A 15,438-nucleotide genomic window follows, 5' to 3' on the forward strand; every position below is an offset into this window, starting at 1 on the left:
TGTTGAAAGAAAGAAGAATGGGTGGGTGGAGAAAAGGGATAGATGGAAGGGGGGTTGGGATGAAAGGAATGAATGAAAGATGGGAAAAAGAAATATACAAAGCTGAACAAGGAAGGGATGGAAGAAATTAAGATGGATGGATGAAAGAAAACGGATGAAGGGAAGGATAGATGAAGGAAGAGGAAAAGGGTGAAGTATGAATGGATGTGGGTGGTTTGGTTTGTGAAATAAAGGAAGGAAATAAATATAGGCAAAGAAAAAGGAATGGATGGATGGATGGATGGATGGAATGTATATAGACAATGGAAGGGAGGATGGGTGGTTGGATTTGTTGAAGGAAGGAAAGATAAATAGAAGGACAATTGAAGGAAGAAATTATGGCTGGAAACAGTAGATGTGAGTAGTTGGGATTGTGGAAAAAGAAATCTAGACAAAGGAAAAATTATGATAATAGATGGAAGAAAAGAAATAGAGACAAAAGAAGGAAGTGAGAATGGAAGGTTGGATTTGTGGAAAAAAGGAAAGAAATGATGGATGGAAGGAGAGATGAGGGAAGAAAGGATGAATGGATGGAAGGAGGGGTTGATAGAATAAGAAAAGATAGAATGGCACATATGCAGTCACAAGAAATATAAACTGCACGTTTTATACTTGAACTGGAATATCACAAACAGAAGCTGTGCTGATGTATTGAAGTAACTTAGAAACACTGTGTAACAAACCACATCACTTCGCCCCCTACTGTGAATTATACACCAACTTTATCATAAGCTGCTTCATTCATCCTCGTCTCACCAGACGAATCCTGCTCGTGATTTGATATGCCTGTACATGTCTGCGTCTTGAAAGCAAGGTCTTTGTTGATCCGTTTTTGCTGGGACTCACTTTCCCCTTGGGGCCCGATGAGGATGACATTCTTTGGAGGGCGGTTGCATTGATCCCCGCCCGGTGATGCACCACAGGAACAGAAATCCCTTCGGCGTGGCCTGAGGGGACATCGCTTTACCAGGCAGCTGCTCCTCACTGCACACCGCTGGCCAGAGCAGGATGCTGGGGAGGGACACTGTCGGGTGTAAATGAGATGCTGTGGTCTAACCATGTCAACACATGCACTGTCCACATATACAGTCGCCCTGTGGTATTTCGACTTTGCTGCTCTGTCTTTCATCCCAAATACTTTAAGCTACTCCCATAAGCCCTTCTCAGACAGCTGCACGACTGACACCCCAAAACCTCACAGAATCTCAGAGCTGTTAGCTTTTCCTGCTGAGGCTTTCAGAAGAGTCCCAAAGGCACTGTCTAGTGAGGACACACCATCTCCAGGGATCAATCTGTGTGTTTTTAGGGCTTAGGGGAGCACAGGGCATTAGCCGGAGTGATTTAACTGCAACAATTGCAGTACTTCCTTTCTGTCCTGCGGGAGTCAAAAGATAGTCCTGTTATCTTTGATAATTAATGTCGGGCCATGAAACAATGGGTAGACTCAATTTAAAAACATTGCCTTAAAGGGATGGTACACTCTAAAATTGTAATCCTGAAATTATTTACTTTGTGACATTAATTTCTGTTAAATATATATACACAGTGACCACTTCAGTTCTTTAAAAATGACCAAAAAAGTCCAAATGAGAACCGGAGCAGATGAATTCATAAACAAATCATTCAATCCAATTTCTGGATTTTTTTTTCTTTTTTTTTCTGTTGAAAAGATTGAGTCATTCACGAATCATACTGATGTGACTCAGCAGTGACCCAAATTTCTTCAAATTCTTCACAAAAGGGCTTTTAAACAGTTTTAGGGTGCTTTTATAACTATTTAAAAAAATTGGGTGAGTACGATTTTTTTTATATTGAAAATAATTAATACTTTTATTCAGCTAGGACCCATTAAATTGATCAAATATGACCATAAAGACATCTATTATATTTCAAAGTAAATGCTGTTCTTTTGAACGTTCTATTATTCAAAGAATCCTAAAAAAACATTATCATGATATTACTCTGCACAGTTGTTTTCAGCATTGATAATAATAACAAATGACCACCAAATTAGCATATTATAATATTTCTGAAGAATTATGTGTCACTGAAGACAGGCTGAATAAAAAACAGCTTTGTCTTCTCAGAAATAAATTAGATTTTAAACTATATGAAAACAGAAAACCATTATTTAAATATTTAAATTTAGTTCACAATATTGTTGTTTTGCTGTATTTTTGATTGATTAAATGCAGTCTTGGTGAACATAAGAGACTCCTGTAAAAAATAAAAAAATCTTACCCACATTTTTTAATGGTAGGGTACATACATGTAGAAAAACAATAGCATTCAGGTTTGAAATGACATGAGGGTAAGAATATAAGGACAAAAAAATAAATAAATAAATAATACATTTAGATGAACTATCCCTTTAAATACCTTCTTCAGTCTTCTGTAATCTCTCTCTCTCTATTTCAAACTCACTCTGTCATTCCATCTCTTGCTCCCTGTATGCCATTGTAGCCCAGGGGCCTTTCTGTGTGTTTTGTGTTGTGTTTGTAACGGTACAAAGAGTCCCAGCTCTCACACTAGAGATCTGCTGATGGAATACCAAAAACAATCTCACAGCACGGCCAGAGTGGCTTCTTTCACCCATCAGCCATCAAGCAAGCGGGACATTCTGAACACACAGGGGTATTTTTCCTGTAACAGTGAGTGTATCAGTTTGTTCAGCTCAGGTGACCTCGTCTGACTGAAATAAACCACATCAGACTCTCTAAAATAGAAATAAGAAATACAACAGCAGATGAAAAATAAGGGCATGAAGCATCAGGCCTCTGAAGGACACGCGCATGTTTCCTTTATAAAAATACAGTGCGTTGCCTGCAGTGATTCATTCCGTGCCGCTTTATCTCAGTGAGACAAGCCACTTGTTGTTGCAATCAGGGCAGCCTCCAAAAGCAGCTGACCAGCCCTCCCCTACTTCCACCCACCCACCAGAGACTGAGCAGGAAGCGCCTCACAGCAACTGTGTCAGAGCTCACTGATTTCACATGCTCGGTCTGCTCCTAATATGTGCAATGTCAAGCATGTGCTCTTCTCTTTTTCTCTTGCTGTTTTTGGTTTGTCCATTGCCTTGCCCCATCCCCCCACCCACTTTGATGCAGCTGCAAAACACAAACCACTGTCCGCTGTGATTCCACTTGGATGTACTCTGCTCATGAGGACGCCAGCCCTTACAAATGGCGTTCATTAGTGTAAACCTAATGTAGTCAGGTTGATTGACTGATGTTTAATAAACAGCATTTTGGTATAGTTCAGACATTGAAGTGAATATGCAAAGCACTTATAAATAACATTATGCTGGAGTAACTGATTTTGGTTTGTCAAATTCCATATTCATCTGCAGTGCAGCAAAATTATTTTTTTGCATAGTGACTAATAAACAGTTTAATTGACAGGCACTTTTCTGTATATGTCAACACTGGTTAGTTTCACAATATATATATATATACAGTACAGACCAAAAGTTTGGACACACCGTCTCATTCAAAGAGTTTTCTTTATTTTCATGAGTATGAAAATTGGCGAGTCACAAAGTGACCACATGCAAGTATCCTCCTCTATGGAGATTTAAATGCTGCTTAAAGTTTGTCTATTACCTTTTCAAGGTGATTTGATTCGTTATTGTCTTTCAAGGGTTACTGTCTGTGAGTTTGCATTACTGAGCGCGTAATTCTGTGATCACGCCTAATTCTCTCACCTCTCTCTCCCATCCTCTCTCACTCATTCTCTCTCTCTCATTCTCTCTCTCTCATTCTCTCTCTCTCTCTCCCTCATTTGGATTCCGTTATGTCTTGTGCAAAGTTACTGTCTGTATTGTCGTACGCGTATTTACTCTGTGTGATTTGTAGTTTGATGTATTATTAGTTAAATTATTAAAAACCAATATATATTCATGATTGCCTCTGTCTAAACGCTCACATCACGAGTCAATGAAATGTCTTTAGCTACAAGCTCTTTACTTTTTAGTAACCGAAATTTCATAATGATAATGTTTTCATGGCCAGAAATTATAAGAAGTGATAACTTTATTGAAAGTTGATAAGTTAATCTTACGGCCGTTTGCTGGACAAACCACTGTTTGATTTGCGGTAATTTACAGTAAGAGATATCACTATAATTGATATGAAGAATGGAATATTGACATATTAATGAGTAAATCCCAGTGCCTTGTAATGAGTTATTGATATATACAATTGACCTATTTTTCATCTTCAATAATTTTAATGTAACTGTCATATGAGATATATTTATATATTAATCATATTCCTGATTAATTATTAAAATTCCCTATATATAATTTGAGTTCATTATAATGTACAACCCAGTGCGACTACATAAGTAATGTTTACAATATGATCCTTTTAAGCACCACTGAAGTGTTACTGTACATGTATATATTGACCTTTCCATGACCCTCTTTTTCTGTAGTACACTTCTGCTCTGACATATGACGGAGTGATGGTGATGGCAGAAGCCTTCAGGAACCTCCGCAGACAGAAGGTGGACATCTCTCGCAGGGGCAACGCCGGAGACTGCCTCGCCAACCCTGCTGCCCCCTGGAACCAGGGCATTGACATGGAGCGCACACTCAAACAGGTCACATGCACAGATGAGCAAACGCAGGCTTTATATGAGATGGGGAAAAAGTGCTTTGTGCAGTGTTTCAAAAAATGCCATTGTTTACTGACAAACTGCGCAAATCCATGTTCATTATCACCATTGATTTGCGCAGCTTGTCAATTTACAACGGCTTCATGTAGTAACAGCTGCTCTATGTGAAGTCACGCACCTGATGTAATTTACCGCTAATTAGATAATCGGCTTTACTGACGAGATGTGCATTAATCATCGGCCAATATATATTGGTGCACCCCTAATAACAATAGTAATAAAAATATGCAGAAAAAGGAAAAATGTCCATGGACAGAACTGTGAATGTGCCATTGTGCTATTTACAGATGAAGATTCAATGAGTTATTTACAGATGTGCAGTACTGAGGTGTGTTATGTGTTGTTCAGGTGTGATATGGCCTGGGGGGAAAAACTGTTCTTGTCTCTGGCTGTTTTGGTGCACAGCGCTCTGTAGCACCGGACAGAGAGCAACAGTTGAGAGTGGGCTGGGTGTGAAGGGTACAGAGTGATTTTCTTAGCACTTTCCCTCACTTTTCCCCACCTCCCTCTGGAGATGTAAAGTTCTTGGTAGTTGGGTAGAGGGGCACCGATAATACTCATAGCAGTCCTGACTGTCTATTGTATTCTTCTGATGTCTGTTTTGGTTGCTAAACCAAACCAAACAGTTATAGATGAACATAGCACAGACTAAATGATGGCCCTGTTTCATCAGCTCCTGTGGCAAGTATATGTTCCTAAGCTGGTGAAGGAAATATAGCCTCTGCTGGGCCTTTTTCACAGTAGAGTCAATGTGATTGTCTCACATCAGGTTAAATAGAAGGAAGACAAATAAATGTGGAAAAACAAGGCTGTGAGGTGAGAGAGGGCTGGGGCTAAACAGAACAGTAATCGACGATCTGAAAAATGCGAAATGCCCAAATTTGAATCGATGGAAGTTAGAAAATGACGGGGTAAATGGAAAGGTGTAATAGAGGAAACTATAAAGATAGAGAAATCAAGAACCAAAACACGATAGAGAAAACAAGACGGATAGAGACACAGTGAGAGCAAGAAAAATGTGAAATGTGAGTCAATTTTTTTAAAGCACAAAGTGTTCTCAGACCCCAACAACTCACCTCACAAACAAATCCATGAAAAAGATTGATTAATATTCAATAATACTTGATATTTACAGTAATATGTAAATACTGTCAGTAATCTAAAAAAAGAGCTTATATATGCATCAGTGATTATGACGTGCATGTCAAACATGTAAAAATACTATAAATAACTAAATCATGAGTGTTCTATCAGCAGGAAATTACTTAATTGCTTTTAATTACCTTATACACAGATAGATACGAAATAAATTTGAGTTTATCTCTCTCACATTTAACAATGCTCTGCTACCTCGTCTCTGAAAGAGTCCTTGCAGAATGTATGATCCTTTTGTGTATTTATATTTAGTCCTGATGCAAACAGTTTAGTTGCTTGATGATTTGGCTCCACTTATATATATATATTGTAAAATAATGTATATATTGCAGGGGTTTGCAGATATTTAGATTTTTGTTCATGGTTAAAATGATTTTATGTCTATTTTAGATGGACCCGTATGAGAAATGTGGGGTGATAACTACAGAAGAAAGAGATGTTAAAGTTCAAGAAAGCAAGTGAATGTGTAAATGAAAGTGTATCAAGGAGCTTTGCAGTGGTTGGATAACCTGTAATTATATTGTTTATCACTGCAATCCAGGTGCGTCTCCAAGGATTAACAGGAAATGTCCAGTTCGACCACTACGGGCGCAGAGTCAACTACACTATGGATGTTTTTGAATTAAAAAGTAACGGCCCCAGAAGGGTAAGAAGACATTCTTATATCAAGCATTGGTAGTTCTTCCTCTTTGATATTGTATGTCTGTCTTAAAAAGTGCTTGTCTGGGTGTTTTCTGTCTAGATTTATCTTTGCTTCTGAGACAGCATAATCATGCTTTGCTTTCGGTTTGTCTCTCTTCATCTGTCAAGTGTCATTTCGGTGTAATTCATTGTCTTTCTTGATGTGCTTAACGCTCTGTGTTTCACTTGATGCAGCCGATTCTGCAAGAACAATCCCAGGAGACCCTGATGAGTCTTTATTATTTTATAGCCTTTTCTTTTGTACAATGTAACATCTTGTAAGTCTCTTACAGAACTTCACCACCGCATTCCCATTTCATGCATTTATGGATCTCTTTACATGGTGAAAATCGTGTTTTACAGCCATTTTATCTGCCTTATAAACCCATATGAGTCATTAAGACTCACACAAATGATGGATGATAATTTTTACAGAAACGGTCGTTATTTCTACCAAAGCTCCCACACAGTATTTCCTGTGAGACAGTGTTTTCTCTACCCACGTTAGCTGGTGGAGCGAGTGGGCTATTTGACAAGCAGACTCTGACCGTGATGCACCTGTGGGAAATCAAATGAATAAATCTGTTCAAATTATATTTAGCTAAAAACAGTCTCAGTGTTAGGGACATAAAAATGAGAGAGTGGATTTGTTTTCAAATAGTCTGTTCTCAGCCTATTTGCAAAACTGTAGTTAATAACAACCACAGTTTTTAAATAATGCACAAAGTTCGGCCTTGAATGGTCTGGTGGTTTTAGCAGCAGAGCTATGTACATACCTTAAGTCTCGTGTCACACACCTTCTTCTAAAGTTATGGCGAGCCCTCTGCCTCTGGCGTGCTTTATGGAGTGTGGCGGCTCCTGGCTGCTGTTGAGCAGTGCACCAGAGGAAGAGTGATGGGGAAAGGAGGAGGAGGGGAGCACAGGAACGAGCCGCCAGGGTTTGGCACTCATTTATCAGCCGGTCGTGAGCCTCGCTTTAGGCTGTAGCCTGGCTCTTCTTTTTCCCGTTCATCTGGGTCTCGTAAGGACATGGGCACATGCCGTTGCTCGCTTCTCCTCAGCCTGATAGTTTATCAGCCCACAGCAGAATCTTACACACAGTGAAACCATGCTCTTAAACCACACAAAATAACAACATCATTTTTTCATGTCTTTATCATCTACATACAAACAAATTTGACTATGTTTGAAATAAAACAAAGTAAATCTGTCAGTTTAACCCACAATACACTCATATTGAAGATAGACTACAACCATTCATACGTTTGTGTTGGTAAGATTTATAAACGTTTTTGTGCATTTATTTGAATAACAGTAATATTAAGGAATCTTCTAACAATAATAATAAAAAACGTTTTTAATTTTTATATTTTTAAAATGCAGTTTATATGATGGAAAGCTTCATTTTCAGCAATAAACCTTTGTTTTTATTATTTTCAATGTTGAAAACATTTTTAGGTTTTCTGATGAATGGAATAGAAATATTACTATTTTGTACTATTATAGATATATTTACTGTCACTTCGTCTAACTAGTAAGTATTAATTTATTAAAAAAACTTTTCTGATCCTAAACTTTTAAAAGGTAGTGTACTTTCTTTGAAACAAGTCTTAAATGGATAGTTTAGCCAAAAATGAAAATTGTCATCACTCACCGCTTGTCAGTCCAATCCCATATGACTTACTTTCTTCTTTGAAACCCAAAAGAAGATATTGTAAATATATTTGTAGAAAAATTTGTCCTTAAAATGAATGTGAATGGCAATATATAAAAGTATAAAGATGAAAAATAAATAGTTAAACAGGTAACACTTTAGTATAGGGAATGATTCTCACTATTAACTAGTTGCTTATTAGCATGCCTATTATTAAATTATTGGCTGTTTATTAACACTTATCAAGCACATATTCTGTATGACCATACTCCACTTCCCTAATCTGACCCAATACCTAAACTTAACAACTACCTTACTAACTATTAATAAGCACCAAATTAGGAGTTTATTCAAGCAAAAGTAGTAGTTAATGGTTTGTTAATACCGAGAATTGGACCTTAAAATAAATTGTGACTGTTTAGCATGGTATAGACTAAATACTTTCTGCACATTTACCCATATAGGCAAGCTTGCATGTATTCATTTGCTCTCACTTGGGTCTGGAGTCTCATTCTCGTCTTTGTCCCATCTCCAGATTGGATATTGGAATGATGCTGATAAATTGGTTTTGACCCAGGATCAAGCCTTGCTTCCCAATGAAACGTCTGGCATGGAGAACAGAACCGTGATTGTAACGACTATCATGGTGAGTAGCATCATTTTCTGAGACTTTATTTGCCATTTTACAATAAAATAACGTTTGGTGTTTGTCCTTCATCTGAAAGCTTCCATTTACCAAGAGCCCCTCTCATACACATGGTGAAAAAATGAACATTTCTCAATGGCGTTGAATTTCTTCATAACCTCCACACACAAATATTCTGATCTGCAAACACTGCAGAAATTGCAGTTCATCAAAGCGCATTTTCTCTCTGTGTGACCTGTCAGTCATACTGCTGTCCATTCAGATAACCCAAATGTTTTTATGTGTGCTGAACAGCATCTTTCAACAGTGCTGTCATGGCATCGTGAACACGCCATGTGCATCATCTGCCTTTCTCATGTACTGTCAAAGTTACTAGAACTGGTGTCTTAGACTCTCTGTATTTTGTTTTGTTCATTGTGTCAACTGTAATCTTATGTGTGAATTGAAATTGGACCCATTCTGTATTACATTTTGGAGATCCTAAATGACTAATTCAAGGATGTAATGGGCATATATTTGCTAAATGCTAAGGTTTTGGAGTGTCGCACCTGAAGCCAAATCCTCCTCTTTTCAGCCCCTGGTGAGGAACCCCTTATTAAGAAACTGAACAGCTGATGGACTCTGCAGAGGTGAAATCAAGCGCTTACTGAAGCTCGGAGAGACAGAGAGACAAATCAGAACTGAGGGCAAAAACATGGATGATTCTACCTGAGCCAAAATAAAGCCATAATGAGAAATCAAGCCATGGATGAAGACAAAGACAAGCTCTAATAAGCAACTCAATCATGAATGGAGAATACCTGTAGAGCTGCCAGAATTGGAAAACTGGATTGACCCATGGAAGCCAAACAAAGTCTTTACTTTAGCATTCAAATCAAGTGTATCACAAACAGAAGAGCCAGGTTTTCATTGCATGCAGGTTATATATATATATAGCATACGGCATATAAATTCATCATCACTGCCCCTTTGCATTCATTACGACATCTCAAAACATGCCATGGATTTAAGGAATTCTCATTTTATCATTATGCTCTATACATTTTAAAGGGACAGTTCACTCAAAAAAGAAATTGATCATTAGCTATGTTTCCATCTACCTATTTTTCGGTGCATTTTGAGATATGTGCATAAATTCAAGAAATGTATGCATTACCTGCTACGAATGCTAGATCCTTTTTGTTATTTTATTAACACTGACCAGGAACAACACTGCCCTTTGCTTGTAAAAACGATTTTAGGAGAAGGTTGCATTCTCATATATCAAACAAATTTGAGATGAAACGAATGTTGCGTTGACATCCAGTGCGGAGAGCTCTATTTGCTGTGTGTGAAGTATTTAATTCTCCCTACTGGGCTTTCTGCCTTTCATCATTTTATGCCAGCCATATGGCTTAGAAAATATTTGTAAAAGGGAAGCAGGTAATCAGGATTTTTATGTAAATGTTCTGCCATCACCTTGTAAGTAAACATTTTTATTTGCTGCTGTAAAGCACCTGTATTGTGTTATAAATTGTTTGTTATGACAGTACATCATACTGATTAATGACTTAAAATTACAGTTTGTTCTCATGGTGTGGCTTTTTCCTGCACAAATGTTCCTTCTTGTCCTCTGAACTGTGATCCCTTATATGCTTCAGCGATAGTATAAGAGCAAATTCTGTGTCGTTGCGTGTGACAGGTTTGCAGTATTAGTTTGCTGTTCAGATGTTGATAAAGGCATGCAATTGTAATAAAATGTGGTTGTGACTATGGGTCAGTAATCATTGCTTTGAATAATGTACAGCACATAATGTACATTCTTTGTGCTTTATAGTATATATGAATGCTTGTATCAACACTTTGTCATTCATACATACACCCTTTCTTAAATGTTAAAACATTAATCACTGAATGAAAATCCTTGGTTTCGATGGTCTTATGTGGAAGAATTTTGAGTCATGTCAATTTAAAACAAAAGCAATATGTTCTTATGGCTAGCATTTGAATAGCAAATCAATCAGCCACAGGCTCACATAATGACTGTAATTATTTTTAGTACCACTTCTACAACAGCTTTATTCATCTATAACTATGCAATACATAATATTTAGAATATAGAATACAAATTAAATGCAACAACATGGATATTTATTCACTTTTAATTGTTTACAAAAGTGTGGCATGTTGCCCATTGAAAGTACTTCGTTGTTTTGTTCATTCAGGAAGGGCCTTATGTAATGCTGAAGAAGAACTGGGAGATGTACGAGGGGAACGAGCAATTTGAGGGATACTGCGTGGATCTGGCATATGAAATTGCTAAACACATTGGTTTCAAGTATAAGATCTCCATCGTGCCTGATGGAAAGTATGGAGCTCGTGACCCAGAGACAAAGATCTGGAATGGGATGGTTGGGGAGCTGGTGTACGGGGTAAATAATATTCCTCTTACTTTCCGACTTATGCATGAGATTTATAGATGACATGCTTCTCAAAATCCTTCATCACTTGAATTAAGATTGTACAAAAATTTTTAAGCACAGCCACCACAATATCAGACTTTAAACCTCTTTTTACATTTAGAACGTTCTAAGGTAAAAAAAAAAAAAAAAACGGATTAATAAGATATACTTTAATAGCTATGATAGTGTTTTTTGAATCTTTGCATTGATATGACAAGAAACACTGGCATCTAGCAATGTTTTGTTGGGGGGGACTGTTAATCTTAAAAAATATAGACATATACACAAACCTAAATAAAATATAAACGTGTCCTATTCTGTGTTCTAAAGTTCTGAATATTGGTGTCTTATATTTTAGATAATTCAATTCATATTTTAATGAATGCGGGAAAGAAATCAATCTTTATAATTTTCATAAGTAATTTAATTACACTTTTTTTCTCAGTAACTATAACAGATTTTAGTTACATTTATTTTGTAATTAAATTATGTAATTCCGTTACATGTAACTAGTTGGAAATACTCAATGTATGGATTTTAAACATGGAGTATTTGAGAAATGCCTGGTGAGAATTTGAGTTAAAATCTAAGCAATTTTCATTGTAAACTTTTAGTTCTGTGTCTGGTGAACCGAGAAAGAAAGAAAGACCAACCTTTCAGAGTCTGATGTTTATTAATGAGCACTACATACAGTGCAGACAGTGCTTGTCATCTTGTAGATTTTTGCTGAGCACCAGAAAACACACAGCCCAAAAGTTTTATTTCTTCCTCTTGAAAGTGTCAAACAGTTATGAGAAACTTTAATTTCTTTTTTTTGGATTAGTCTTGCGCAGTTCTGCCAAGGTCTAAAGTGTCACTAAGTCACCAACAATAATCTGGTTTTTGGATTTACCATGCAGCAAAATGTGCAGCCCGTCTTTTGCTGTAAGCATCTTTTCTCTCTCTCTCTCTCTCTCTGCATTGATTAGTTTATCCTTCTCCCCCAAACCTCAGTATTAAGCCTCTTGGATTAACTCCTTGGATTTTTTGGCATTAATATGCAAAGCCTTGTTCAATTAGAGAAGTTATAAAATATGATGTTAGAAGAGGTGGGAATAATGCATTATTTTCTCGTTTTATTCACTCTATTCTCATTGAAGTATAATGTTGAAATATTAGATCTCAGCATTGAATGCAACTATTTATTGTTAGCTTATCCAATCAAATGGCTCAGTTATTAAACTGGCAATGCCATTATGTCTATTTTGTTGTAAGCAAGCATGTTGTGAAGTGATTAAAGATTATAACAATGCTTTTCTGTTGCTCTAGAAAGCGGAAATCGCTGTGGCCCCATTGACTATTACGCTGGTCCGGGAGGAGGTCATTGACTTCTCGAAACCCTTCATGAGTTTGGGCATCTCCATCATGATCAAGAAGCCCCAGAAATCCAAACCGGGAGTCTTCTCCTTCCTGGACCCGCTGGCCTACGAGATCTGGATGTGCATTGTGTTCGCCTACATCGGCGTGAGCGTGGTGCTCTTCCTGGTCAGCCGCTTCAGCCCGTACGAGTGGCACACCGAGGAGCCCGAGGAGGGCACTGATGGTCTGCCTAGCGACCAGCCCCCCAATGAGTTTGGGATCTTCAACAGTCTCTGGTTCTCCCTCGGAGCCTTCATGCAGCAGGGTTGCGACATCTCTCCCAGGTCAGTAAACTCAATCCACTACTAGAAAACTTCTTGAGAAGAAAAAGATCTATATTGCAGTGGGAATTAATACAGTTAATGTCTCTGATATTGTCATATCTGATAACTGAAATAGAGTCATTGCTGTAGTTTCCATAGTGATTTGATGACGAGTCTGAATTAAAGAATATAGAGGAAAAGCCAAGTGGGAGATCTTGCATTAACATTCACTGTTTATTCATTGTTTCTGCTTTGAATCTTTGGGGAGCGAGGAACAACCAGTCACAACCATCACTAAGAACGTTTACATGCACAGTTATATTCAAAAGTTTCGGGTGCCAGGTGTTTCTTTTAAAGAAATACTTTTATTCAGCAAGATTAGATTGACAGTAAAGTCTATGTGACAAAAGTATGAGACAATAAATGCTGTTCTTTTGAACTTTCTATTTTTCAAAGAATCCTGGTTTCCACAAAATCATTAAGCTGCACAACTATTTTCAACATTGATTATAACAAGAAATATTTACTGTGCAGCAAATCAGCATATTATAATACTTTCTGAAGGATCATGTGACTCTGAAGAATAGAGTAATGGCTGCAGAAAATTAAGCTTTGTCATCACAGGAATAAATGACATTTGAAAATACATTAAAATAGAAAATTCTTATTATAAATTGTAGTTATTCACAATAGTGCTATTTTTCTTTATTTTTGATCAAATAAATGGTGAGCATTAAAAAGACTTCTTTCAAAAACAAGCATCTTACAGCCCCTAAACTTTTGAACTGTAGTGTACAGTATAAAAAAAAATAAAAACATTTTTTGAATGTCACAAATTGAATGGAGTGCATGTAAACATACTTATAGATATGGTCATATTCCATTTGTATGTAGCAAATGTCAGACGTAAAGGAGCAGTTCATCCCAAAAAAAAAAACGTTACCGAACACAAGAAATACTTTGAGGAAAAATCTTGTCAATAAAGTCAATGAAGACCAGTGTTATTTTGGAGCCCACTGACTTTCATTGTATGGACAAAAGCAGTTGAAACATTCATCAAAACATCTTCTTTTGTGTTCCACAGAAGAAAGAAAATTAAACAGTTTTTGAAAACGATAAATGATGCCAGAATTTTCATTTTTGGGTGAATTATCCCTTGAACTTGCTGCATTCTGTATTTACCAAACACATCACACCTTGTCTCTCCGGTTCCTCAGTAAGTAACTGAGGTGTCATTCTGCTTTGCACCTTGGTGAATTTTACCATCACTGAAGCAAGTTGGGGGTCAGGGGTCCAGCAGAACAGTCGCTCATTGTCCCATTTGATGTCCACACATTGCCCATCTGTCCTGCCGGCTAGTTCTCACAGGAGTTTCACAGGAAATGTGCTAGTCATCCATCGTTACTCTGTGTGGCAGTTTGTTTTTGTTATTTGTCTCTTGCTCCTTCCTTTGCCTGCGGGTTTAACATCAGGCTCGCTGCAGCGCCAGCTCTCGCTCGCACACCCACCCACCCTCTCTTTTCTCTGTGTAATAAGCACCTGCATGACCACGATAGAGCTCTTTAAGAAGTGTTATCAAGAGAAGAGAGAAAAAACAGGCTTTATTTTTCAGCCCCCACCAGATAAGAAATCACTCATGACAGGCCAAGGGGAAGAGAAGAGCAGTAAAAAGCACAGCACATGGCGGAAGACAGCAGGTACCCTAGAGAGACGTCAAAACCATAGCGTCTACCTCTTCTGCTCTATAGCCTGAACACCACAGCGCTGTAGAGGGCCTATGGTTTTGAAGAGGACCCATTAAGGACTTATAAGAATCATGCTTTCATCGTTTTTGCATATAACTAATAAAGATTCATGAGTTGGATAGGAGCCAATGATAAATGACAGAAAAAGAGGGAAAAAGCACTTCCATTCATTTTCTTTAGTACATGCCATTAATTGTCTTCAGTCAGAATGTGCCTTTACCTCAGTGTTCTTGATTTAGACAAGATGACGCAGTTGCACAGCAGCGTTACCCGGGTTTCGGTACTTGTCCTTTCCTCCTCCTCTTCTCTGTCTAATAGCCTACTGGTTATTCAACTGCGCAGATTTGCTGTCTTTTTCTTATGCACTTGATAGTTATATGCATATTTAACAGCTGAAGTGTGTAATTTTTCGCTGTTAAAATACTTTCTCTTTTCCCAGAGGACTACACTGCCCTGCAGTAAAGTTTTATTTTGATTGATTTCATATTAATTTTCACATTCCATTTTCGTGGAGCATAATGGAGCCAAACCCATTTGTCACAAGACAGATCACAGCTAAGACTGTCCTTTGAGTATAGAAATAAAGATACACATTCAAATTAAACTTACATGCAAAGTAAATGTTGTCTAGGTGATTTAATTTTGGGATCGTCATTATTTCTTCATAATATCACAATTATTACTTTTATCATAAAATCTTTACACTGTAAAGGAAAATAAAAGTTGTTATTATTATAAT

The 15,438-nt window shown here is 37.4% G+C and overlaps 1 protein-coding gene across 5 annotated transcripts in view; it reads left to right on the forward strand.

Annotated features, from left to right (window-relative positions):
- Positions 1-15,438, forward strand: part of LOC132117193 (glutamate receptor 4) — a 103,571-nt gene that overhangs the window by 64,126 nt on the left and 24,007 nt on the right. For 4 of the 5 annotated variants that reach the window (XM_059526298.1, XM_059526301.1, XM_059526296.1 and 1 more), the window contains exons 7-11: positions 4,474-4,641; positions 6,413-6,517; positions 8,742-8,852; positions 11,057-11,263; positions 12,602-12,975. In XM_059526298.1, the coding sequence (XP_059382281.1) occupies positions 4,474-4,641; positions 6,413-6,517; positions 8,742-8,852; positions 11,057-11,263; positions 12,602-12,975 (965 nt within the window). Of the gene's footprint in view, positions 1-4,473; positions 4,642-6,412; positions 6,518-8,741; positions 8,853-9,426; positions 9,808-11,056; positions 11,264-12,601; positions 12,976-15,438 lie in introns of those variants that run through there. The other variant, XM_059526302.1, reaches the window with a different exon arrangement.

This window comes from Carassius carassius, chromosome 36, assembly GCF_963082965.1.
Source record: "Carassius carassius chromosome 36, fCarCar2.1, whole genome shotgun sequence".
NCBI classification, from domain to species: domain Eukaryota; kingdom Metazoa; phylum Chordata; class Actinopteri; order Cypriniformes; family Cyprinidae; genus Carassius; species Carassius carassius.